This window comes from Cynara cardunculus (assembly GCF_001531365.2).
Source record: "Cynara cardunculus var. scolymus isolate 2C chromosome LG 2, CcrdV1, whole genome shotgun sequence".
Taxonomy (NCBI): domain Eukaryota; kingdom Viridiplantae; phylum Streptophyta; class Magnoliopsida; order Asterales; family Asteraceae; genus Cynara; species Cynara cardunculus.
Genome location: NC_037529.1, coordinates 24,826,762 through 24,853,695, shown reverse-complemented (window position 1 = coordinate 24,853,695; position 26,934 = coordinate 24,826,762). Strand labels below are relative to the sequence as shown.

The window sequence follows — 26,934 nt, the reverse complement described above, 5'->3', positions numbered from 1 at the left end:
CTGGCACATCCATCCATAAAGAAGATAGTACTCTAAGAAATCTCTAGATTCCTCAATCTCGAATAGCTCATCGGGAGGCAAAAGCAGCTTTTGGGGATTAAGTTTGGCTCAAAGGAGTCTCACCAAATGCCCATGAGCTTCTTGACTGAGTGGTCGTCCCATACCTAACCAGAAATCAAGCGGGTAAGAAGAAGAGAGCAATTTTAGCCCCATAACCCCAAGATGGGAATACTGCCTCGGGCGCCTATCGTCTAGACTTGCAAGAACACAATATCCAGCTCCACCCAGCCTACAAAGAAGACGAAAATCACGCAACAAATAATGGTGAGCAACAACCATCAACCCGTAGGGGAGGAAAGTGTTTAATAACGCTTTAATGGATACCGGGGAGAGATCGACTGTCAAATCTCGTACACTAAAGTTATTGATGAATTCCACGGAGCCACTATTTGATATTAGTGATTTATCTTTCGAAATAGGCACCTGCAGGTGGTCAAGGGACTCCTTGTAACGGGTCGCGACATTCTCATCCGCAATTACTACGTCATCCCCGAGGACGGTCTAGTTGGTAAACACCCTTCCCGGGTACACAAGTTCTGCACACCACCAAATAATTAGGTGGTGGGACAACACGAAAAGAGGCCATGCACCAAGATAGCCCAACAGGTACCCACTCATAAATTTGACAATAGAGCCTAGGGTTGTCACCCACGGGACATCAAATTCACCACCAGATTACAGGAAACTAACCACTTCGGAGAAATCCTGATCGAATAACTTGGATACAACCCTCTCAAAAAACACGATCGACCACCTATTGGTGGCAGACCATGGATCATAAGGAAGCAGACCCACGAACCAACAAGAAAGTCGAGAGTCTTTGTTTGATTAAATGTACCGTCCATAGGTATACTACGCAGAGTATCTGCTGAAGAAGAAGGCTAGCTATACAGGGAATCCCTCTATATATGAAAAATCAATGTACATTGGCCCATTCCTTACTTACCCCGATGGTCTACCTTTCTTAAGGCCCTCAAACTACTTTATAAAGAGCATATGAAAGTCGGAGACTCTCGGTTGATCTTCTTCCGACTTCTCCTTTGAAGTCTAGCTCTGTTCTTTCTCTTGAACTTACTCCAGCATCTAAAAAATCTAACTGAACAGCCTTTGCTACTTCATGCCGCAACTTGGAAGTCTAGATACCTATCCCTCTCCACCTCTGGCAATAGATCTATCCCACTCTGTCCAAGCAGTCGAGTTTCGCTTCTTTCCTGTAAGTCAGTCGATCTTGATTTGTTCTCCTCTTCCTTTCGGTAGATATCTGAACTCTATGATTCAATTCTTTGTTCTATTCTCGAATTTAGCTTTATCGAAAAACTGAGGATTCGAACTGAATAAGAGAGAGCAAAAGACTTTCCGCGTAAGAGCTCTTCAAACCTTGTCCTATCGAAGCTGCGCTGATACTCCTGGAAGTGTAAATGGTTTTAAAGAAGAATCATATATGAGAGAGAAAAGATTTGACCAAAAGGATAGCCAAGAAAGGTGCCTGCTTCGGCACGAGGATCCTCTGTTTTCTTTATGCCTAGTGGGCTTGTGATTGTGGGAAACGCAAAGGCAGCCACAGGGGGATAAGAATAAGTGGGCTTAGTATAAAACTTCTGGAGAAGACTTTTCCAGAGAGCATGGGTGTAGGCATTTTTTTTATTCAATAGGAAGTTGTGAGAATGCATTTTCCCCAAAAAAAGAAAGGGATAAAGGTGCGAAGCGGATTGCTTCATTTTTTTCATGATGCATGAATATAGTTAATAAAAAAAGATGAGACAGAGTCCACAAGGACAGCTTTCTTTATATTAGATGCCAGCCTTATAGAAGATGCGACTAGCGCATTGTACTGGCCATAGGGGACTCAAGCCTTCGTCGATTAAGAGGAGCCCCTCGCCTCACTCAGAAACTGTTATCACGACCTCGCTCGTGTATAAGGGGAAGGCTCACCGAGCTAATCAAAGGCTACCCAGAGGCAGGGGCAGAGACTAGACAAGCTTTCCAAGATAATGAATGCAACCAAGATGGGGATGAATGACTCTACTGACAAGTTACGGGATACGAGCRTCATCCCCACCCCTGCTTATACAGAACCAGCTCAATTACATAGACCCTATAGCGAGTTGGTTAGGAGGAAAGAAAGCGAGTGACTCACGGTCTTATTTAAAGAGAGTGAAATGAGCCATTWGCTCTGGGAAAGAAGGAAGAGAAAGGGAAGGAATCACTATAGTTACTCAAAAGGTTCGGAATCGAATCCGTTCAAGTTGAAGAAGCTGTGAAAAAAGAAGAAGCTCTTGTCACTTTCGGTGTAAGCGCAGTTGGAGGAAGGGGAGATGGGATGAGTGAGGGTTAAATTCTTTTCCGGGAAGAAAGGTAAGGTGCGGAGCGGCAATCAAGATGGCAAGGAAAGTAATTGATAGAAAGATTGCTACTAACGCTTCGCTAATGAGAGTTGGGAGTTGGCTTACGTTCCTCTGTTAAATAGCTCCGATTCTATCCGAATAAGGGATAAATAGAAAGAACTAGGTAAGGCTGAACTCTTCTTTTCTGGTAGTAGTAATGCTAAAGTATCTTTTTCCTCGRTAAGCATTATCCGTGAAATGACTCATTTCAATTACTGTTTTCACTCCAAAAGAAAGAGAAAGACTCGGGGAAGGGCAAACTGACAAAAAGGGTGGTACTAAATTGAATTGAGTCCCGATATCCATCGAAAGTACCTTCTGTTAACCTTTTCTCATGCATAACAGAGAAATGTTAGTCAGTTTGAGGGAGGAAAAAGAAGTTTTAATTTTTTTTGTTTCATATGCTCTTGCGATGCGTACCTAATACAGAGAAATCTTTGCTGCAACACGAAGCCGTAGTTCATCCAAAGACTACAATTCCATACATGACAGACAGAATCCAGGAAAGCTTGAAAGGTAACAAGGTAGTTATGAAGTCAATAGAGATGCGCGGGTCCGTTCCCTATGTCCGGAGGGCTTTCGCTTTATATAAATGCCCCTCAGCACCCGTACAATCAAAAAAATAGAAATTGAATTAAGTGATTGTGATAGCGACAAGTTAAAGCTGAGAGGACGCACGCATTCCCAAATCCACTTAAAATAAATCCTTTTCGAAGGCGCGAAAGTTCACATTTTATCTTTTCTTCAAGCTTTCGATTGTATTTTGATAGACTAAGTTTAGTAATTGTTCTCTAGTAAAGGCACTCGATTAACTGGAAAAAAGCGCTTTTCTTTCCATTTTCTGTAATTTGAAGATTGATATAGAGAGAACTCGATCGAACTAAATGCTTTTCGTCTTATCGTATATAAGAGAAAGGTTGCATTTAGGAGTGACCTTTCTCGATTTCAACAAAACAAGCCGATGTTGATCTCACTTTTGAAAGAGAATAGAAAGCGTATTAACTCTGACTGCTATCTACGATGCGATCAGGGGGGAATAGCGCAAGGGCTTAAGTCATCGATTCAAATCCTATCTTTTTTACGGTATGCCGCTCCGCGAGAAAACAAAGTGGGTTCTGGTGATGTCAAAATTTGCACCTATTTTTATCTATTTAGTGATCAGTCCACTAGTTTCTTTGATCCCACATGGTGTTCCTTTTCCATTTGCTTCCAATAGTTCGACCTATCYAGAAAAATTGTCGGCCTACGAATGTGGTTTCGATCCTTTCGGTGATGCYAGAAGTCGTTTTGATATACGATTTTATCTTGTTTCTATTTTATTTATTATCCCTGWTCCGGAAGTCACCTTTTCCTTTCCTTGGGCAGTACCTCCCAACAAGATTGATCCCTTTGGATCTTGGTCCATGATGGCCTTTTTATTAATTTTGATGATTGGATTTCTCTATGAATGGAAAAAGGGTGCTTCGGATCGGGAGTAACCACTAGTGATAGGGAAAAAATCGGTGGGAAGGACAAAAGAAAGAGTGATGCCTACATTAAATCAATTGATTCGTCATGGTAGAGAAGAAAAACTGCACACGGATCGTACTCAAGCTTCATATCAATGTCCCCAGAAGCAAGGAGTACGCCCGCGTGTACCAACGAGAACACCGAAAAAACCTAATTCAGCTCCACGTAAGATAGCCAAAGTACGGTTGAGCAATCGACACAATATATTTGCTCAAATTTTGGGTGAAGGTCATAATTCGCAGGAACATTCTATAGTTTTAATAAGAGGAGGTAGAGTGAAAGATTCGCCARGTGTGAAATCCCATTGTATTCGAGGAGTCAAGGATTTGTTGGGAATTCCGGATCGAAGAAAAGGGAGATCAAAATATGGTGCAGAAAAACCAAAATCGATATGAATGGAAGATGCCTCTGGAACTCTTTTTTCTCCAATTTTCAGTACGAAGTTACTGGCTCTAATCTAAGAAGGCAATTGCACTAATATTGGGCCGGGAATAAAAAAGGGAAAAAAGTAAAGTCTAAGCGCRTATGGCACGAAAAGGGAATCCGATTTCGGTAAGACTTGATCTGAATCGATGTTCAGATTCAAGTCGGTTCAGTGAGGGCGACCGCGAAAGTCACCGAAGGGGTCAGTCTTTTCCTTCACCCCAGATTCAAAAAAAGGCGGGGAAGGGCGTTGTAGATGTCTGGGACGGACACGACTTATTCTAACGCTAGAAGACCACTGGAAGACACCCGAAACCAGAGCATGTCGTGAAAGAAGCACACTGGGCGGGCGTGCTTCGACCGTGTCTCCGGGGCACAGTTGAATGTAGATATCATGAACGCGAGGTGCAGGATACCAGGCCGAGAAAGCCAGGCAATGATTCCTCTATGTGCCAATTGCTAGTGCAGCCAGGGACCCGATGCCCAGCTCTGCTGTAAAGGCCTTGCCTGATGTGAGAAGTGTTAATTCGATTCGGATAGACTTTATTCAAGAACGCCGCTGCCCCTGGAATCAATAAGAAAACAAGTGCTAAATTTCAGATCAGTGAATAAACCGAAACGAAAGAAGAGACTTTTCTCGCTCGGTGCCTAAAGCGCACTATGCTCCGCTTCAACAAATGAGAGTTTTCGGTGAAACCAGTGCACCACGCGAGCTGGTTAAATGAGTGGGACAGAGGGCTCGTAGTACCTACGTTTGCAACTATGCCGTGGAAGGGAAGGAGCCTAAATGGACCTTTTTTTAAAAAGAAAAAAAGTCGTACAAGGAGATTAGACCCTTAGATGAGACTAAGTAGCTACCGACCGTTCCGACGCGCCCTTGACCTATCTTGATTAAGACCGAAACCTATCTAATCGAAAGTGGGGTCTAGTTTAAGCTGTCAAACAAATGGCCTGGAAAGAATAACCACTAGTAGGGATATAGATGGAGTCTCGCTCAGTAAAGAGAGTTGTAGATTCGTAGAACAGGAGAAGAGCCTTGACTTTCTATTATATTAGTCCAGCACGCTTGCTGCAATCTTTCTAAAGCAAGAAGGGAAGGGATAAAGTTTACTTTGAGAAAGAAAGGCATTATCTTCTATTTCGATCCTAATCTTAGGATAGGTGTGTTATCGCTTTGATTTCTCGTTAGCTAGGCTTCAATATGGACGTTTAGGATTTACTAATAAGATAGAAAAGAAAGGGMTTTTTCATCAGGGTGCGAAGGTTTGGAACTTTATACAAACAAAGAGCCTTTCTTTCAAATGACAACTGTCTCTTCCTGCTGCGAGGGCCTTGCACGAAACCAAACCTCCCCCCGTACCAGTTGCTTCGCAGGTAGGMCCACTTAGGTTAGAGGGGCATTTTCCCTCAGTTCTTACCATCCCCCGGTGTGTAAAAAACATGTTGTTAGCTTCAACTCGTTCAAATAAGAATCTGCAATTACCTCTGTTGTCAATTTATTATTCTTTCAGGGCGCTCGGCCGGTGCTCCTTTCTCAAACCAAAACAACTCTGAACGTTAGGGAAGATAAAGGAGGATCACCTGAGCGAACTGACCGAAGGGACTTGACTTATCTGAACCGAACGATAGTGGCTTAAAGCTAAGAGCAGCATCGCTGCTTGATCGACGGGGAGGAGCATCTCAAAGTATGGGGCAAAGGGTCAAACGCTTTTACTTTGTCACCCAGGATCCACCACAGGTTGGGTTTGAGAGCCGTGTGATGGGTGACTATCCAGCACGGTTCGGAGAGCACTTTTAGTCTGCACTGGTGAATGGAAACCCCCCTATCAAAGAAGAAAGAAGCAGCCCTTACCATGGCGGAGTCCGCATTGACTCTGTTTATTATCATGGTAAATTAGTGTATCAAGATGTCAATCTTAGATCTTATTTCGGTTCGATACGTCCACCTACTAGACTCACCTTTGGCTTTCGTCTCGGTAGGTGTATTATTCTACATTTTCCCAAAAAAACATTCATTCATTTCTTTCTTCCCCGTCGGCCACGACGACAGAAATGATGCAAAAAATCCAGACCCGGAAAGGGGAACGGCCAATGGTGGCCATTTGGTAAAGTCGGGCCGATCGGGTGTCTTCATTCAAACGATGGTACAGAAGAAGATCAAAAAAAAGTGTGAGGCCGAGGGGCAGGCAAAAGAGTCGAGTCGATCAGGCTCGACGACCGGGAGAAGCAAAACGAAATCAGCATTTGGCCAAAAAAGAAGCAACGCTCTGGATACCATGACCGATCACCATCGATAAAGAAGAATCTTTCTAAATCACTTTGGGTCAGCGGGGCCTTCAAGCATCCAAAATACGCAGTCTTGTAAATGACATAGCCCTCCTAAATGACGACTCCTTCAGAAAAACGAAGTTATTCAAGTTCTTTTTCTCAAAGAAGTCAAAGAAGTCCCCCTCCGACAGCCCGACGAGTCATCCACTTAAAAGGACCCTCCCTGCGGTGCGCCCTTCCTTGAATTATTCGGTCATGCCATACTTATTGAAGACAAAGAACYAAATGCATTTCGACCCCGTCGTAGTTCTCAATCATTTCGTGGAACCGGGCGTGGTTGAACCATCTACCATGGGGGGAGCTAACGCACAGGGAAGAAGCTTAGATAAGAGAATACGTTTCGCTTTTTTTGTCGAAAGCTCGACCAACCAGAAAAAGTTTTTGGCCGAAGACAAAAAGTTGACCGACTTCATTCGTTGGTCGAATCATCCTCGCTTCGCGGGAACAACAAAAACCACCATCTCGCTCTTTCCTTTCTTCGGTGCTACCTTTTTCTTTCCAAAGGACGGGGTTGGGCTGTATAAGAACCTTTTTTTAGTATGCCCTGGAACAACTCCTATGAACATTCAGGAAAAAATGTTGGAACTTCATGGCTAAGGATAAGGTAATGGAATTGATAGAGAAATTCATAGACCTAGGTGGGATAGGAGAACTGATAAAGGGAATAAAGATGATGATAGAGATCATACTGAGAAACAGAAGAATTCCGTTCGGGTACAACTTTTATTTGAACGAAGTGAAAAAAATGCGATCTTTGTTGTCTAATAGAACAAAGACTAATACCTTAATTGAGTTGGTCAAAATCAAATCTGTTTATCAAAGTGCTTCTTCGGTTGCTCAAGATATCTCTTTTCAACCGAGGAACAAAACAGATCATTTCGCTCAATTTTTAGCCAAATAGTGAAAGATTTTCGATTAGTAATAACAAAAGGGGTGGAGGGGATCCGTATATGTTGGTCAGGTCGATTAGAAGGTGCAGAAATAGCTAGAACTGAATACGGAATGTATGGAAAAACATCTAGTATTGTATTTAACCAGAAAATAGATTATGCTCCTACGGAAGTATCTACTCGTTACAAAATCTCAGGTGTCAAAGTGTGGATTTTATATGGTCAAAAAGAAAGGGGACGTGCTATATCCAAAACGTATGAAATATAGTAAATATCGTAAAGGCAGATGTAGTAGGGGTTGCAAACCGGACGTTAAATGACTTGGTTTTGGAAGATATGGCACTAAAAGTTGTAGAGCTGGTCGTCTTTCATATCGAGCCATTGAAGCAGCGCGTCGAGCTATAATTGGGCAATTCCATCGTACTATGAGCGGAAAACCTACAGAAGTCAGAATGGGAGGAAGAAAAAGGAAATCCTACGGGTTGGATTGCTCATGTGTCCACAGGACAAATCCCATTTGAAATGGATGGTGTCAGTTTGTCAAATGCTCGACAAGCCGCTAAATTAGCGGCGCATAAACTATGTTCGTCAACCAAGTTTGTTCAGTGGTCGTAACGTAATTAGTTAGTGGGGAAAAAGCGGGCCGGGATTCAAAAGAATTAGGYGAAGTGTTTGTTCCTGAACGACGGAAGTGGAAAGACACTAAGGGAGAGGGATATATTCCTTTATGTTTGTAGTCGTCGAAATTGTACGATGAACCTTCTTGTTCCAGGCGTACTACCCTGATATGTTAAGGTTAATTATCCAGTCTCGGTTTATAAAGTGATAGTAGTCAGAATAAATAAGAAAGATAAGAGCTAAGATTCAGGAAAGGAAGCTTTATGGGAGAAAGGAGRAAAAGTATGTATGTATCTGGTGGGGTGGGGCTATGTATGTAGAAAGGGATCAGTCTCTATCGATCCAGATACTAAAAGCGTACTAACGACTTACTTAAGTTAAGCTCCRAAACCTATTCAGCAGTTGAAAAAACTAATTCATTCCAAGGCAAACAAAKAGGTATTTCCTTTTGTCGTTCAGTCCTTCTCTCCTTCCATCTTTCCTTCCTTCCATCCCATGTAGGCCTATTCATGCTCTTGCTATTTATATTGGAAAAATAGAAGAAAGGGAAATGAAGACTAGCCAAAAGACCTAAATCTAAAAAATCTAAAAGATCTAACTACTATATGGAATTAGTAAAGAATAGTTCTAATCCTAGGATTACATATCGCTCATCGGCGCAGAACTCGCAACTACGAAGCTCTTTTCTCGAGTGAGGCAACAATTCGTGGATCCATGGTTTGGATGAAGCTATGTACCCAGGTGGAGATGATTTGTCTCAAAGATGTTCCGCTCATCCAACAATATAATTGATTGGTAATTCGACCGACGACTCTAAGGGAATTTGTGCGGGGCTTCCATCTTACCGTGGCTATCTAGTCATTGACCCATTTGCTTCCGATAGTTGGAGATAGTTGTTATAAAATTGATAGAACCTGAAATGGATGAAATACCAGATAGATGAGGACTAGAAATTKCTGAATCAACTGCTCCTCCAGAATGGCTGGTAATACCACTTAAGGACGGATAGACCGTCCACCCAGTGCCACTACCMACTTCTACTAAGGCTGGGCTTAATAGGAGCAAGAGACTTGGTGGCAACAACCAGAATGAAATATTATTTAATCGTGGAAATGCCATGTCAGGCGCACCTATCAGAATCAGAACAGACCAATTACCAGATCCACCTATCATCACCGGCATAACCATAACAAATATGATAATATAGCATGAGCCGTTATTAAAACATTATAAAGTTGATGATTCCCACCAAGAATTTGATCGCCGGGTCGTGCTAATTCCATACGAATCAGTACTGAGAAGCATGTGCCCATCACTCCAACAACGGCACCAAAGATGAAATATAGAGTCCCTATATCCTTGTGGTTAGTAGAGATCAGCCATCAGACCAGATTTGTCATGAAATTGAGATTCTTTCATTTTTTTTGCTCTTCTTTAAGCTATCTTTCTTTAGATAGCTTAAAGACTCTTTTCTTTAGCAAGACCCAACAGTCTTACTTTTTTTAAGGGTAGCTTGGCGGTTAACCAAGAAAAGTATGGGATTTTTACTTGCGCTTGGAATGCAAAAGCATTCTTTTCAATCTTGTACCTTAGTACACTTAACACCAACTTATTCTCGACTCTCTGAGGCAGCAAACTCTCAATTCAATTTAACTTCCTCTCTCATGGTCCCTTTTCAGTTCATTTTCGGAAATTCTCGTAACATCATCTTTTACGTCTAAGTCCAGGTATAAATTGAAATAAAAATAGGCTCTACTAGTAAGAAGATTTTCTTTTATCTCCTATGCGATTACTTCAAGATTCTCACTTTCTTTTTTGTCAGGAGCACTCAAATTTTCCCTGACTCGATCAATAGCTCGGTGGATACAATGGGGCTCGTCTTCGAGGGGCATTTTTTCTTTTTCTCTTAATTCATGGAAGAGATCGCAAATCTCATCCTCTAAAAAGGTTATCCTATCACCCTCCTTCCCAAGGTGGAACAAATCGGAGTCCAGTGTACTCGGATCTTCCTGCTGCTGTCATTCTCCATCCAATTCGTTAAAGAGGTCTTCTTGAGAAGGGGGAAGAAAGATTAGGAGCGATAGAATCCATATACATAAGGTGGGGATCAAACAAAGTCCCCATAGTGGAAAACATTTTGAATAGAACAAGTTTCAAAAAAACTAAAAATAAAAGGAAAGAGATAAATTATAAACCAGGGATTGAGCTGAGATTCTTTCATTTTCTTCATTATCAGAGAGGGGCCCCTTGTTGAGCGGGGCTTATTTTTGAAAAAGGGGGAGTGAGGGGTGGGGAAGGTCCGGAAAGCCCTCAGTTTTGATGGGGCATTTGGTGTGAGGGGTGGGGAAGGTTCGGAAAGTATCATAGTACGTCGTCCTTCCATGAAATGGAACTTTCATGTTGGCCTACTCATCCGCCACCCAAAAGAGTTAGCATGAACTACTTGACTGAAGACCCCGCTTATTTGCCTATTTTCAAGCAACCTGTTATACATAAAAGTTAATAAAGTAAACCTGTCTTCATTCGGGTTCTCATCAAGCAAGTGCCGAATGACCCTTAGAAAGGGGGTGGAACGGGTAAGTGGGATCAGACCATACTCCCGATAAAGACTATTAAGGAGATCTCTCATTTTCTCAATGAGATTGGTTTCCAGAGTCTCACGTACTTTAACCTGATATTTCTCTGGAGTGAAGTTTCGCAGTCATCTTGAAAATGCCCAGGTCGAAACGATGTAAATAGTCAAGGGGATCATATACGTAGTAGCGAGTTCAAGTAGATATTGAACGACAAGAGTTGGTTCCATTTGGTATTTTTTTTATAGATTCTGCTCCGCCTGCTTTTACTCACTTTTTTATGGTAAGCAGGACTTGAGAAGTCTTGTTTTACGCCAGACTTCTTTGGCGGTGTATATGGTTGGTTGTTGACCAACGGTAAGCATGGGAGTTGTTGGGAAYTGAACCCAACTGAGTCACTTTAGAATCTAAAATCTCTCCGATAAAACAACGTTCGACTTGCATGTGTTAAGCATATAGCTAGCGTTCCTTCTGAGCCAGGATCAAACTCTTCTTTTGACTATGATTTGGCCCCTAAGTGGTAGAACCTGGTGAACCGGGCGTACTGTTTTACTTTACTTGCTCTTTCTTCTCTTATTAAATTTCTAGTTACATGAACAGATCACTCCTAAAAGCAACCGTTCTCTTATTATACGATACCCTCGCCATGGATGATACGATTCCAAGAGACAAAAGCTCGATTAGCTACTTAGGATGAACCACACGGAGGCGATCTCGAACATAAAAAATATATATAATTTCAAAAAGACAGAAGACCTTCCTAAGAGGGATGGAGAACTCGTCCCGTCTTCTCTCCTAGAAATATTGTTTACACAAGCTTTAGTAAGCCTATCCTGCTRACATCCTATCGCCTGCCTGCCACTACGCTTGCTGCCAAGCCATCTTCGACTCCTTGAACGACGGGATGAAAGAGCATGAACTAATCTTTAAATCGATGGACTAATCTGAGAAATGAGATTGGTTAGCTACTCCCTCACAATATCGGCTCTGACCGTAATGGAAGGCATCAAAATCTTCCAACAACCAATGCCCGAGGTTCCCCAAAACCGATTCCTTTGGAATTGAATATTTGAATTTGATCCGACTTTGATCGGAGAAAGCCTCTGGAATTGGAACAGATGTTGTTCGCCCGTCACCCGGTTGCTTATTGATCCCTCGGGTAGAGGGATCATGGGGTATAAGGCAAATGTCACTCTATCGATACAACGTATTTTATGACTGCGATGAAGAGGGGGATGCTCCTTTACTTGACGGGAAATGACGGGTCGACAACTCCGAATGACAAGCTATTGACAACTAACTAAACTACTCCGGATGAGGGGTGAAATATTTCGCCTGCCTTCAAGTATACGCGCTTTCTCACTAGATTAAAATTAAGGAAGTTAAGGATTTAATACCCCCACCCAGAAAGACTTGTTTTCCATTTTTTAAATAAGGCATGTAAGCCTCTTAGCCCCTCCCGGTTCGGCAGCAGAAGCATTCTCAGCTACCGAAGAAGATGAAGCTATCGAGATAGGAATTAGGAGCTGCTTTTCCGGCCGAGAAAGCTATTGTGAAAGCCAACAATTCTATTTGGATCTTGATTCCGAATATCTTAGATCGAGCATCACAAGCCTTATCACCATAATTCACAACTCACTTCCGACCGATAAGAGGCACCTCCGTCCAACCTCGATAGTATTGAATGCTCCTTCCATCCAAGCATGATAGTTACATTTTAGGGTCACAACTCATTCCCGTGATGGTGAATTAGACTCCGCCTATGCTGGCCTTATACATCTGGAAATATTGTTAAATAATAGGGCCACGACCGTGGCTTAGGGTAGAAAGCCGATGATTTCGATGAGGCCCTCCCCTTTAACACGAATAGCCAGATTAATTACAGGTCATCTCCTACCTCTGAATCCTTCGATGGACACCAGAGAAGTTAGTTCTTCGCCTATCACATTGGTCGACTTGAACTTCCCTCTAGTCCTAGAATCACTACCTCTTTAAAACTCTGATGAGAAAGTCGTAGGTGAAATGGGGGACCTTACTTATCCATTTCGAGATAGTTGCTACCTATATAATTTGATTCATTTACTACAGGAAAGCCACTATTCCAAGCGTACGTTGAGATTGAAATGAAAGAAGGAGTGTTCAAGTTGTAGATGGTTCCCAGCTTGTTTCTTCTCTTCCATTGCTTCACTTCATAATCATATTAGAGAAGGATGACCCACATGTGGGTGAAAAGCCTCTCTAATACAAATCGTGGAGAGTGATAGTACAATGGATATGTCTCATCAGAGATTCTAGATGGTATTGCTGCTATAAGTCCGTTCGGGGAGTTCGTGGCACAAACAAAGAAGGATTTGAGTCTGAGAAAGACTATTTCCCCATTTTAATACATAAAGAGAGAAATCTCAGAGTTTATCCAGTTGGGGCATAGAAAGAAGACCTGAACTCAGTGTTTCCTCAATCTGGATATATCAATCTGGATTATAGGCCCGCAAGCCCGGAACAAGCAAGTGGGAGCCTGCTGGCAAAGAGAATGTTAGTGAGTCTTAGCCATGATCAAATAAATGGTGTCAAAGACGAGAAAGAAGAAAGAGGAAAATGAGACATTCAATCATGATTTAGCGGGGGCAGTTAGACGATGCAAGGTATGGTTCAGAAAGCCTAGTTCAATCTGAGTGGTTTCCCATGCTCTTGCTCCTTAGAAAGATTATGTAATAGGATACACCAACCTTTAGTTAGAAAGAGTCGGGTGACCCCCTATCAATCTGCTTTCACCGCTAGCCTCTCCTTTGCTTTTTTAGGTTTCCCATGCCTTGAAGAGGTTAGAGAGGGATATCAAATCTGGATTGAAATATAGGCATAGATAGTCTAATCAAGAGGATGAGGCATGAGCATATAAAATCAGTCAAATATGAGAAAGATAGATGCGAAATCTAGATAAAAAAGATAGAGATATAAGAAATTCGGTATGAAATGATAGATCAATCTGAAAGATAAGGCATGAATGGTTGAAGGCAAGGATAGGTATTCAACCAGAAACCTGAATCGTTTAAGTATTCCCTTTTATTTGTAAGTCAAGTTCAATTAGAAAGTCCTTCCCTCTCTGCTCATCCTTCCCTGTTCCTAGCTTAGCTCTCACTATTGAAGCTCGTACGCAATGAGCCTCTCATGTTTCACTGATATTGCTACTTAGTCCTTCTGAAAAGATAATTCATTCGCCTATGAATAGTCAGTCGAGAAGAGTCTAATTCTTTCGCCTATAGGTAGCCAAAATCCTGGATAAAAGGAACTTGATGATGTTCTTCTCCTCTTGTGTTCTCTATCTATAGATCCTAGACCGCAGAGACCATCTAGCTATTCATTAAGAAATGCTTAAAATGATTGCTATAAGCCGCATATGAAAATCCCACATGCACCTTTCACCCCTAGAAAATACCCAGATAATGAAAGTCAGCGCCTTTCGAATGGATAATGGGGGAAGGTTTGTCTTCCATGGTAACTAGGTTGCCCCGCATGAAGGTGACTCGCCCTCCATTGTAGGAATCCATTCTACAGTCTGACATGTTTTCCGTATCTAAGGTAAGGGGAATAATGTTAATCTATGTGCCAAGGAAGGTAGGCCTTTAWGGAAAGTAATTCATCCGGTAGGTACTACTAACTAGAAGAGATTGAGGAAAAGGGATTTTCTCTCCCTAAGGTCAAGTCTCCTTCCTATCTTTTTAGTCTGTTTTCACTTCCTTTAATTCAGTATGGATGTTATCATCTAGTGACTAACTAACCCGTTCGCAGCAAGCTTTCAGTCTCCCTTTCTTGTCTATCATGACTTTAGCCCTTAGGGCCCTAGATTTAGTCTAGTAATGATAGAAAAGTAGCGGTTGTCTTTAGACCAATGCTTGAGTCAAGCCCTAAAACTTTCTATAAGGATATTTCTTTTTAGGAAAAACAGGGGGAAATATTGGGCCTTAAATTGCCTTCTTTTAGCGTATTAATGACCTTGCTTGCTAGCTAGATTTGGTTGTTGACCAACTACAGGGAGAAAGAAAGCCTATTGAATAGGGACATTTAAGGCTAACTCTTTCTCGTCTTCAAAAAAGTATCAAAATGCACTCGTCTTCAAAAAAGTATCAAAATGCATTTATATAAGCTATCACTTTTGCAATTAAAGATCAGCTCATCGAAGGGAAATGTGAGAGTATCAAAATGCAATTACATGAGCATCGACTTGATAATTTGTCTAGTGAGAAAGCCAGGAAAAGACCCAACAGGCATACAAACTCACTCTGCCGCGGCAGCAGAGGAAGGGAAGATTTATTAGGAGGTGGGGCAACTGGCTAGCTTTAGTAGTAATGATGGAAGTCATACAACCTAGCTCCAGAGTTCATACATTCTGAATGCTTTCAGACGGCTAACTATCAATTTATTTAAGGTGCTAGCTGCTTGGCTTTACTAGAAGGTCGATGAGCTGGGTCAATCTCCATGCCCTTATCTTCTTCAAACCATTAAGGCTAAGAAGTCAACTAGCGGTCTAGGAAGGCTAAGAAGGCAACTAGCTGCTTAGCCAACAACGATGAAGGTTAGTAACTTTCCTTAAGGTCGATGCTAAAGAGTGTACTGAACACCAACCACGGGCAAGCACCCAGGAAGGAAGACTAGTTGTCCCTATTGAGTTGTAGCACTTGCTTACTATAGAAATGAACATAGGCTAAAAGAGAAAAAGAATACATACTACTAAAAGAGAGAACAACAACAGACTAACTCGAATCTCGTAGATGACGATGAAATGGGACAATCTCGTAGATGATGAACTTTGTTTAGCCCTCACTGGTGAGAAATAGATCTCTCTACAGTTAAGGAGACGCAGGCAACTAGCCCGATAGCTCTTGTTCCACTTTCACTCTTAGGAGAAACACTTCGCTACACTTCGACTTAAAAAAGGCTTGATGAACGCCCTATCTTATATAAAATGCTAGCTAGGGTGGCTAGCCGACTTATAGCCTTGTACTTTGCAAGGCAGGAAATCCTTTTCAAGTACCCCCTTCCCTTTGCCTATAGACCTATTATTTAGCCTTTTTGCAAGGTCAATCTCCCTATAACTCAACCTATTCAATAGTGCATTAGCGAGGGTTTTAAGCTACTTTTTTTTTCTTTCTTAGCTGTTACTATAAGATATTATGAAAGCTATTTCTTATTTTAGATTGACAACTATGATTGACAACCTTTCTTGCCTAGCAGCTAATGCTATTTTTTCATTCCTAGCAGTTAATGCTATAAAGAAAGGAAGCTACCTAGCCTGACCTCAAATCCAAGCATTCATACTTACCTAGCATTCATGCCTACCTCTTCATTTCTTATTTCAGGTCTCATTTCTATTTCAGATTGTCCATATGAAAGCTCCATTTCATGAGTTGAACTGGCTCTTCTTCTTGTTGGAGGAAAAATGAACGATATTCTGTATTTGTTATTCGAAGCCTTTTAGAAGTCCGAGCTTTCCTTAAATTCGTGTAGCGAGGTCCTTTTCTTTTGTGCCCTAGCATTCTACTGGATAGCTTCTACCCTTCCCTTATCCTCCTTGCGCTATGAATTGGTTTTCTTGTTGTAAATGGGCAGACTAACTTATGACCCAGACGTGGGTGGGMTTTTTTCTAAGGAAAAAGTATGCCCTTTAATCTACTTTATCAGGTATCTAGCTTACGAAAGACAAGGTCTTGACGTTCTATAGAGGAACTATCATAAAAGACATGCTTGAATTTAGAAAGGTAAGACAACTCTGAATCACTCGTTGAATACAAAGACAAAGCAACTTTCGCCCTATCCTGACGGGGAGGGAACTTATGAAGAAGACTGACTGTGCTCTTCCTGTAATCTGCCTTTACTATAGCTTTCTTAAAGCTTTTGGCTTATTGATCTCCAACTGTATTTGTATTCGTATATGGTAATCCTCTTTTCTAGTGCATCAAGATATTCTAGGCTAATCCACTCTTCCTTGAAACTTGGAAATCATCCTTTATTTAAACTTTTTAAACTTAAAAATGAGTTGCTTCTCGACTCGACTGACTCACCCTCCTCTCCTATCTTTTTAAGAGCTGCCATGGGAATTTTTCTTTCCTTGGATGCTATAAGAATGGGCTGACTTTTGCCCCATGAAAAAGGATGAAAATTGACAAATCCATTAAGAGTCTCATTTGTCACTTCTCTTTGATTTCCCACCCATCTACCTATCATCTATCAGTCTCTAGAAGCTCCCCCGCTTGGTAGCTAATCCCGCTCGTYGGTATCTGGGAGTCTCGATCTTAGCTTATCTTATACTCTCTATACTTCGCATTTCCTTGAGCCTTCCWACTTATAGACCTGGACTGCTATTTGTTTCATACCTGAAAGCAAGTYAGGGATTCCTCGAACTGCTATTTCGATACCGAGCCTTGAACCCCTGAAAGAAGGGCACTACTTAGCAAAGGGTAAGAATGAAACGTTGATCCACTTATACTCGCTAGGDATTACTCTATCACATGCATCCTAGCTTATCTCACTTCTTCCTTGAAGGTCCCACAGACTGTTTAAATCCTTAGCAGTCCTTGATTAGTTTCCGATCACCTACGCCTCCTCCTAGGAAGTCAATATTCATTCCTTTCTTCTGGCTCCTGAAGCTTTTGCATTTTTCAAAGGCCTTCACTCGATCTTCATTCTACTATAAGAAAAAAAACCTAAGTCCATTACTATCTGGTCAAGTTCGTTTATTCGTTTTTAATGAACTCATACTTTGTACCTGAACCTGAATAGGCAGCGCTCTTTTCCCCGACGTGCCCAGGCTTGCTACCATCCAGTTGTGGCTTTTTCCCCTCTTAATTCTCAGGAGAGTGCTATAACTTGTTCGCTAAATTCCTTCCCTTCATCACGTCTTGGGCAACCGCCTTGGAAAAAAAATTATCTCACTTCCCAGGACCAATTTATGTAATATATTTTCAAGTTCAGTGAGGACAGTCCTCCTAGCAGCGGTTCCTTTTCGTATCCTTAAAGAAATTATACTCGCTCGTTAGACTGTCTGGCTCTCGACCTGCTTCAGTCTCTAAAAAACTCTGGCAGCTGGGACTATTGCATTCGCAATACTTTGTGCTGCTACCTTCCGATGTTGCTTACTACCAAACCGACAACTAACTTTTCTTTTCTACCTTATTAGTAAGAGCTATATTTGGAGACTTCTACCTGAAGAAACGGAGACCTAGAACTACTAGGATTCCTCGCTTCTAGCTTTCTAAAAGCTATTTTAGTTAGCCTAAAGTTGTATTTTTGAAAAAACCTTGGCAGGATCATAACTAACCTCCCTCCTATCTTCTTAACTCCTTCTCATAAGGGCAGGCATAATCTCAAAGAGTGCTTCAAAGCTCCGTAGATTCTTCCGGGAAGCTAGGTCAAGGCTATCTGGTAGAAAAGGATCCTAATGGCACAAAGTCGTTCTTCTCCCGTTTCCCCGATCCACCCGCTGGCTGCTCGTAGGAATTTTTGAGCTTGATCCTTTCTCTTTCTCGAGAGTCCCCTGGAAATAGAAATGGGCTAGAGCTCCCAGTCATTTATAAGGAATTTCACCTCTTCCTTCCCCAGGTTACTGGACTGGGATTTATCATAGCGGTGTTGTATACCTTGCTATGGGGGTTCRTAGTTATGGCTTCCAAAAGAGCTACGGACTTGTCAAGGTGAAACTTTCTGAATTCTATTTCCAGCCTAGAATAACAACAGACTAAACACAAAGCAGCCAATCGAAACCAACCTTCGAAGCCAAGGAAAGCTTCGATCTAGGAAGAGGATAGGCGAATAGAGATGGGCGAGACCCTTGACCTATAAGTGAAACCGTCCCCGCTAGATGATTACTGATTCTACTATACTATAACCCGTCTTTGCTTCTCTTATTCAATTTCTGACTGATATTCCAATTCTTGATATTCCTCTAACTTTAAACCTGCCTATTCTCTGATACATTAAAAAAATTTCCTTCTATTGGGGGCATCTTCCCTTGTCTTGTCTTGTCTATGGTAATAATAGATTCCAATTCGACCTTTACTAATTGTTGGGTTCAAGATAAGAGCTTAAAAGTTGTATTCAAGTTTCTCCTTAGAATAGTTTTATTTGTAATATTTTAATCTTTACTTTCCTAGTATAAATAGGAATTCTCTTGTAATTGTAATTAGAGGTTTTGTCATTAACACATAAATCAAGATTTGGCTGATGTAATTCTCTCTCTCTCCTAATCATTACTTACATCATTCATTCTTAGTGCTCATCATTGTTCATGAAGATCATATCAAGATTTGTATGAAATTTGGACTCCACACTAATTGAACTGATATTATTGAATCGATGGGCGGAAAGGAACCTACCGATTCTGCTCCCTACTAAAGGGGCCCTAAGCCAGGGAATCTTGCCCCCTTGTCCAGGTCGATACCATCCTATCTTCTAAGTGACAGACTTGAGCATTCATTTCTAAAGTTGCTGCTCATCTATGTAAAAATGAGAATTTTCTCTCGGCCTATTTAATGCCTAAAAAAGATCTGTCTTATCTCAAGCATGTGAAAAGCCCTACCCCATCTAGCAGCGGGGTGGAGAGCGAGACTGAYCATTAATTCGACTATTCTAGAGCCTATTCTAACTCCACTATAAAAGAAGGTCCTACTACTTGTGTGAAATCAGTCGCTTGAGAGCTTCGGGCTACGTTATGGACGAGAGGGTAGGTACGATTTTTGAGACATTTAAGGAGAGAGCAATGACAGTGACTTTCTCCTTGCTAAGAAAGGTAATCGATCCCCTTTCCCAACGAGAGAGGATGGAAAAGTTCGACCGATAAGGAGAAAAGGCGTTGGTGAGGCGACCGGGAAGGCAGTTTAGTTTACTGTTAGAAAGTGTGAGTAGTTGTCTTTAGGGTGCTAGTTCCCTTTCTAACAAGCTGACCGGAATAGCGGCCCTCGCTTCTAGTCCCACTTGTAGCCTGATCGGGACTTCTTTCTCTCTTGCTTGAATGCCAACCAACTTTTCTGACTYTGGTTAGTAGCTCTATACTTTCACCCGCTTGAAATACCTTATCTTGCTGTAAGTGAATTAAGGTACTTTATTTGTCTCGCTAGAGAAAGGCAGCAAAGTTGAAAGCAAAGCTGGTGCCTTAGTTGCCTTGTCAAAGGAAAGCAAAGGTTGACCCAAGCTACTTGTTAACTTTGGGCCCCATCCGTCCTGCCAAGAACTCGAACCGCCAACTCCGTTCACTGCCTTCTCTCCAGAACTCCAGTTTAGCTTGATTACTGGAACTCAAAAGCCCTAGCTTCTCTTACCTTCTAGAACTGTAAGGGAATTTCGGTAGTGAGGAACTGTCCCTCATGTTCCCTGCCTAATCTGAAAGACTAGCTCAGGTMAGAACTCATAGCTCAAACTCAACAGCCTAGCTTCGCTACAGAACTATGATCTACGACCACCCTCTCTCATCCGAAGCCATCGTAACATAACATATGTATCAACRATTCCAAAAAAGGACAGGAAATTGGATCTATCCTTGGTGGCATAGGCATAGATGAAGAAAGCAGAAGCATAGGGGTAGATGAAAGCAAGAGCAAAGGGGATTTCATGAGGGATGAATCTTCTAAACTGCTTGAGAGCTGTAAGATTGGGATATCCCGACTTCCAATTCTTATACCTGCTTTTAAAGGTAAGATATCGACCAATAATGGGGAGGGGGCTTTCACAGGTCTACTCGCTAGTGTCTTCCTTTCACAAGTTCTACCTACGCTTCCTGGGTATAAGATCTCATATGGAAGAAGAGCCTCTAGGATCATTCATCATCCTCAGGAGCTTGAGTAGGCTCTTCAATGGCTTGGATAGCCTCTGAAGTAATATCCTAACGTGTACTCAAGAACACAACAAAAGATCTTTTAAATGGCCTTATGTTTTTTGATCAAAAAGTATTGTTTTCCCGTGTTTTTAGGCCATAAACTAGAGAGTTAAGTTAAAGGTAAGCCAGTTAAGAGGACTAGGAGCTTAGCTTGTTGGCGAGAAGGGGTGAGTGTTCAGTACGCTCTTTAGCCTTTAACAGGGGCTAAGCCGCTAGGAATGGCTTGCTGGCCTATTTCGAGAGTGGAACGAAGTGATTCTCGTTAGAGAAGCACGAGTGAAACGACTTTAGTGTCAGTAGGTGCCTATATGAAGCGATTAAGCGTCGGGACATTGTTGGCTTGCTAGCTAGCTCGTGCAATCAATAAAAAAGGATTCGCATTAGTAAGCTAGCTTTGTAAGCTAAGCAAGCCTGGTTCTCTGGGCACTACGGTAGGACGTAGATTGACCATGACGACAATGGACTTCTCCATAATGTAATAGAAGAGTCACAGTCCAGTTCCACGGGCTTCGTCCCTTCTCAACCAAACGAAGGAGATATGAATTCCATTCAGGCGGGTAAGGGCTTGGCTTGACCCTGTGTTCTCTCCTGGTCGGGTCGGAGGCGAAAACTGGCAAAGTTCATCATTCAGTGGTGGGGTGTTCGTAGAAAAGAAGGCGTCGCCCAACGAGTGGCAGATTTTGATGGAGTCTCGCTTGGATGCTGGGGAGATCCATAGATTTGAATAGAGTCCCCAGAATAGTATGCGCACTAGCGCGCTACGGCTTACGAAGTTGATCGGATCAGATAGCCCTTCGAGCAACCAACCAAACACGGCACATCAAATTCCATTATGATCAACAACTTGGAGGTATGGCTGAGTGGCTTAAGGCATTGGTTTGCTAAATCGACATACAAGAATATTGCATCATGCATGGGTCCAAATCACATATCCTCCGGGACATAAGTGAAACGGGCGGGCGAAATAACGTGAGAGAAAGAACCTCTTGGTGGAGTCTAGTCTTTGGGCAGCTCTCGGTTCTTGAGCATGTTGCGGGATTAGGCGACAGTTGAAAGAGTTGCTCGAAAGCTTGATTAAGAAGCGAAAAAGGCCTATATATTCTATTTTTTTAGTACAAGGGCTTTTTACTAGTCAAGTGGTAAGGTAGGGTGTTATTCGATGAATAAAACATATTTTAGGAAAGTGGTTTAGGTAGCTTCGCTGGTTAGAGCAAAGGACTGAAAATCCTTGTGTCAGTGGTTCGAATCCACTTCTAAGTGGGCCAAGGGTCCAAAGGCCGGGAGCGAGCCAGATTTTTAAATTCAAGTGCAAGAGTAAGCCAAAAAATGTGAGCGCTTCTGCAGTATACGTCTTTTTTGCATCGCCCTATCTTGTTGGATGCAGATTTCGAAAAAAAAAAAAAAACTGTTTCTTAGGTTTTCGTGTCCCTGTGCCCAAAAGGATGGGTGACTTCGAAAAAAAAAAACTTTTTCTTATGTTCCTATTTATAATGATTTGTGAAACCCAAAAACACCTAGAACAAAATTTATAATCTGTCCAAAAATCAGCTTTTGGGTAAAGCACTTTGATTTATTTTAATATATATATAATTTTTGGGCTATTTTTAGATTAAATAATAAAATATCAACTTAAATATATAAAAACCCGATGGCATTACATAAGATACAATTTAACTTTATCTTTGTCGAGTACCCATAGGTGATCTAATTTCTGGATATTGGTCTGTTTAGGAAGGTTAGGGCGGACGTTTAGCGTTTCAAACGTCACCAAGTTCTTGGATATTCATCATCAAACAAGTGATTTCTCACGGCCCCAATTTTTAATGCTTTTTGTTATTTAACTGGGAGAAAAGCATGAGATTAAGCAAAATATGCTGTTTATTTATTTAACCATTGGACTAAAAAACTGTTTAGTCAAGTTTTGTTTGAAACCATCGGACTAAAGAACTGTTTAGTCAAGTTTTGTTTGAAACCATCGGACTAAAGAACTGTTTAGTCAAGTTTATTATGTCATGAAATATTGACTGTTTTTGCACTATAAAATAAATGCTAAATTGATGTGCTTGGGAGTATGTTTCCAAATAAAGTCCCCGTCCGTAAACGCTACTTGTTAACTCGGGCACGTCCCCGGGCCATGGTATTGTGGATAGCCGCTATTGTGTTGACAGTCCCACCCAGAAAGGGGTGCACATACCTATGTTTTCTTAGTCTAATCATGTGGAATTTGTACCACCACTGAATTAGTACTACTACGAATCGTGGGACCTAAGTTAGTGTATGGGCTACTTATGGTCGTTCGTAAAATAATGGGGCRCGTTGGTCAGGTAAGGCTCAGTAGCGTCTCAAGTATAAACATTGTGGTTGATTTACATTTATTAAGTGCAAAAGTTTACGTATAAGTTTGCAAATAANGTGAAAACCCGTGAGCTCACCAACTCTATGTAGTTGACGTTGTTTTATGTTCCATGCTTTTCAGGTAATAAGTAAGAAATGAAACATTTTGGGAGCATACTTGTGGCAAGACCGATTAAGTTCGCATTTGAAGTTTTTGTAAAAGAAGTACACTATCCCGTTTTGGTTATCGGTGTTAAACTCAATTTACTTTGTAATATTGAAATGTGTTATTTATTAACTGCTGTTGTGACTAGCTTACCTGTTACATCTCGTGTTTCCGCTTTAGCGGGGTGTGACAATCTATATGCTCCGGGATGGTGAGACGAGGTGTAGCGCAGTCTGGTCAGCGCAACTATTTTGGGTACAGAAGGCCATAGGTTCGAATCATGTCACCTTGATGTGAGGCATTCCGTCAGCAAATACTCAAATATGAACATCCATCGACCGTTACACTTCCTCTTACTCATGACTCGTATATGTACTTTCTATAGCAAGCACACAAGACCTATAGCTGAAGATCATATAGCGCCACAGTATATATATATACGAACCTATACGGAACAATTCTCTCTTTCTCAATGCTTTCTTTAGGCTCCTGGCTGCTTGTTGGTAGAACACAACCTATATGATATTGAGCTTGAGCATTTGGGCATCTTTTTTTTTAAGAAATGCTTCTTTATAATGGGGCCTGACGGTTTCCCGAACTTCTTCTTTCATTTTATATTAATAAGCGCTAGTTGGAGAGGAAATATCGATGGCAATCAAGGATGGATTTCTATTTCGGAAGGGGTGCTTACTGAAAGAGTTCAACACTACGCTCATTGCTCTTCTTCTAAAGTCCCATGGAGCCAATCGGTTGCTTGATGCTTGACATGATGAAGGCGCTTTTAAGCCCCTCCCGAAGGAAAGAGGGAATGACCCTTCCTCTTACCTTCTGTTGAGAATAAGATAGGTGACTGGGCTTTCTCCCTCTTCTACCGAGAGGCCGCGAGAGTCAACTATGTCTCGTCCTCATCCCCCTGGTAAAGGCGATCCTAAGCCCTCCTCTCCGCCTAGGAGGCACCTGTTTGGATGAAGGCACGGGTCGTCTAACAAGGCATRGGACCCATAGATTCATTGTCTGCTATGCAGGCTTTTTTCTTGCACCTGCATGCACGCTTCCCAGAAGGAGGCACACATTGAAACAATTCATCGCGATAGCTGCCTTTSGCTCTACTCTAATTGGCAACGAGACATTGGATTGATTCCTACACCTATGGGCTCAGGTTCCTTTTTCCTTCTCGATCTTGTGATGCCTTCGGCCCGAATTTCACCAGATAGTTGCCTTTACTTTTATATTAGTCAAGGGAAAGCTTATGAACGGTTCCGAAATGACACGTTATTCCGTCTCATCCTTTCACCCCGGATGGTAGGAATAAGATAAAGGAGGAGGACGTTTTTGACTTCAACCGAGGAAGACTCGCATTCGCGTCTTTGTTTGACTCTCTGACAGTTCGGGCAGGCCCACAGGACTGGAGTTCTAAAAAGAAGGAATGTCTAGTTTTTCCTATTCTATTCCAGGTTCTTCCTAGGTATAAATCGCTTCACTTTGAGTGGGCTTGRCCCGCGCCTTGACAAGGCTGTTGCCCCTCCTTCCACCCGTAGAGAAAGCCGGAGTTAGGCATTTCTATGAAAGAAAGTGTTGACAGAAAGGTTTATTCCATTGAAGACAACAGAGGACCAGCAACAGAAGCTGTTTGCTCGTACAAGTCAAGATTGAGAGAACCTCTGTTGTCTCTCACAGAGGTTCTGGAAAATGGTCCTCTGTTATCAAGAGCTTACAAGTCATATGCAGCAGAGCCTCTGGGATGGCTCACAGAGGGTCTGCGGTTCATCTTCTGTGGAGAACCTCTTCTTACTGTTTTACTTAGGTTGATTAGCTGCACGTGCCTCTCACGTGACTAGGTCTGTAATCGACTTTATTTGGACGGCTTGGATGATTTCACTTGTCTAGGTCATGTCATAAAGGTCGTTAGGAACTAGTATAAATAGCAGCTAGGCCTTTGTAATTCAGTGTGCTTCCGAATTGTAATCGTCTTATTTTTAATCAATTGAAAAACCTTTGAAACTACTATCCCGTGTTCATCATTCTCATATACTATGTGTTCTTGATTCTTACTCTGTTTGTTCTTATATTGTTTCCTCTGCACTTTGATTGTCTTAAAGATCATCCAGAATATTTGATTGATATCAAAACTGAGTTTACAGGTCCTAACAATTGGTATCAAAACAGGAATCAAATTCTTATTTGATTAATTCTGTTCTTGGTATTAATCTGCATTTGTTCTAGAACGCCAGTCTTCTTCTTCTTCAGGTTACCCTGTTTTACTCTATTTTATCAGTTTCTTCTTATTCCTATTTTTCTTCTTCTTTTCAATGACGAATCTGGCCAATACATCATTCATGAGCATTGGTTCTCAATCTAAACCTCCCACGCTTATTCGTGAGGAGTATCCCCAATGGAAGGTGCGAATGGTTAATTTTTTGGAAGGAATTCATCCAAGGATATGTGAATTCCTCTATAATCCTCCTTATGTCCCAATGAACTTAATTCCAAGAGTTCCAGCCACTGGAACAACTCCAAAAATTCTTGAGCATTACGAACCACGTCCTATCGCAAACTGGAGTGATGAGGACAAAATACTGGTTGAATTGGGCAGCAAGTGCAAACGATTGTTAATCATGGYAATACCTCACGAAATCTTCAAATGCATCGATCACTGTCAATTGTCCATGGATATTTGGGTAGAATTAGAAAAGCAGATTGAAGCAGGTAAGAAAACGCTCAAGAACAATCGATCAATTTGCATTGACAAATACCACAGGTTCAAGGCGAAGGAAGGTGAATCCCTGTCAGACACATACTCTAGATTGAACACATTGATTAGCAACTGCAAGAGGAATGGAGTCATGAGAACGGCAGAGGACAACAACTCTTTATTCTTAAAAAGCCTTGGAGTTGAATGGATGCACCTAACCATGTCCATGAAGGCCACCTTAGATTTGGAATTGTGGACTCTAGTAGACTTGTTTGGATCTCTTAAAAGCCAAGAGCCTCAAGTTCTGCAAATGAAAAAGAACTATGGTGGTCCACTCACTCTAGTCGCAGAGGATAGCAGTTCTGGGAAGGGGAAAGGAGCACAGAAGGAAGAGAAGGAGAAGAAGAAGAAGAAGAAGAAGGTATTGATAGCAGAGAGTGATGAAGAAGTCTCAATGAAGGAGATGATGAAAACTCTGGCCTTGATCACCAGAGAATTCAGAAAGGGTGGTGAGAGGAAGGAATACAAAAGTTTCAATAGAAGAAACTTTACAGAGGGAGGTAGATCGGATGCAGTAGAGAAGGAACAGAAGCCTCTACAGAAGGTATAGGAGCAGAAAAAAGGAAGAGTCGAAGGAAGGATGCTATAGATGTGGCAAACCAGGCCACTTTGCTGCAGACTACTGGTCAAAAGGGCCAAAGGCTCCACAGAGGGCTCCTAGAGATGCAGCCTTCTACAAAAAGAAGACTGACTACTACCAGCAGAAGTCTCTGCTAGCTCAATCAAGTGAGCTAGTAACCGATGAGTCCTCTGATGAAGATGAACAGAACGGTCTTCTTGCTTGGGAAGACTCAGACACAGAGGATGAGCTCTTCTGTGGGATGGCCAAAATTGACTCTGACTCCTCTGCAAAAGAAATGACCAAGAGCTTTCTACTTCTTACTCTTCTGAATCTCTTGATCTTTACACAGAGATCATCGATAACCTCGATTCGTGTCACTTGGAGCATTTCAATCTAAACGAAAAACTTTCTCTTTGTGAAAAAGAAGTCATTTTGCTCACAGAGGAAAGAAACAGATTTTTCAAAATGTTCGA

At 41.8% G+C, this 26,934-nt stretch overlaps 2 protein-coding genes across 2 annotated transcripts; both read left to right on the top strand.

Annotated features, from left to right (window-relative positions):
* Nucleotides 1-3,565: 3,565 nt before the first annotated feature.
* Nucleotides 3,566-3,931, top strand: LOC112508223 (NADH-ubiquinone oxidoreductase chain 3). The gene has a single exon (XM_025113013.1). The coding sequence runs from the start codon at nt 3,566-3,568 to the stop codon at nt 3,920-3,922; it is 357 nt and encodes a 118-aa protein (XP_024968781.1). The 3' UTR covers nt 3,923-3,931.
* LOC112508222 (ribosomal protein S12, mitochondrial) lies at nt 3,917-4,365 on the top strand. The gene has a single exon (XM_025113012.1). The coding sequence runs from the start codon at nt 3,971-3,973 to the stop codon at nt 4,346-4,348; it is 378 nt and encodes a 125-aa protein (XP_024968780.1). The 5' UTR covers nt 3,917-3,970; the 3' UTR covers nt 4,349-4,365.
* The last annotated feature ends 22,569 nt before the right edge of the window (nt 4,366-26,934 follow it).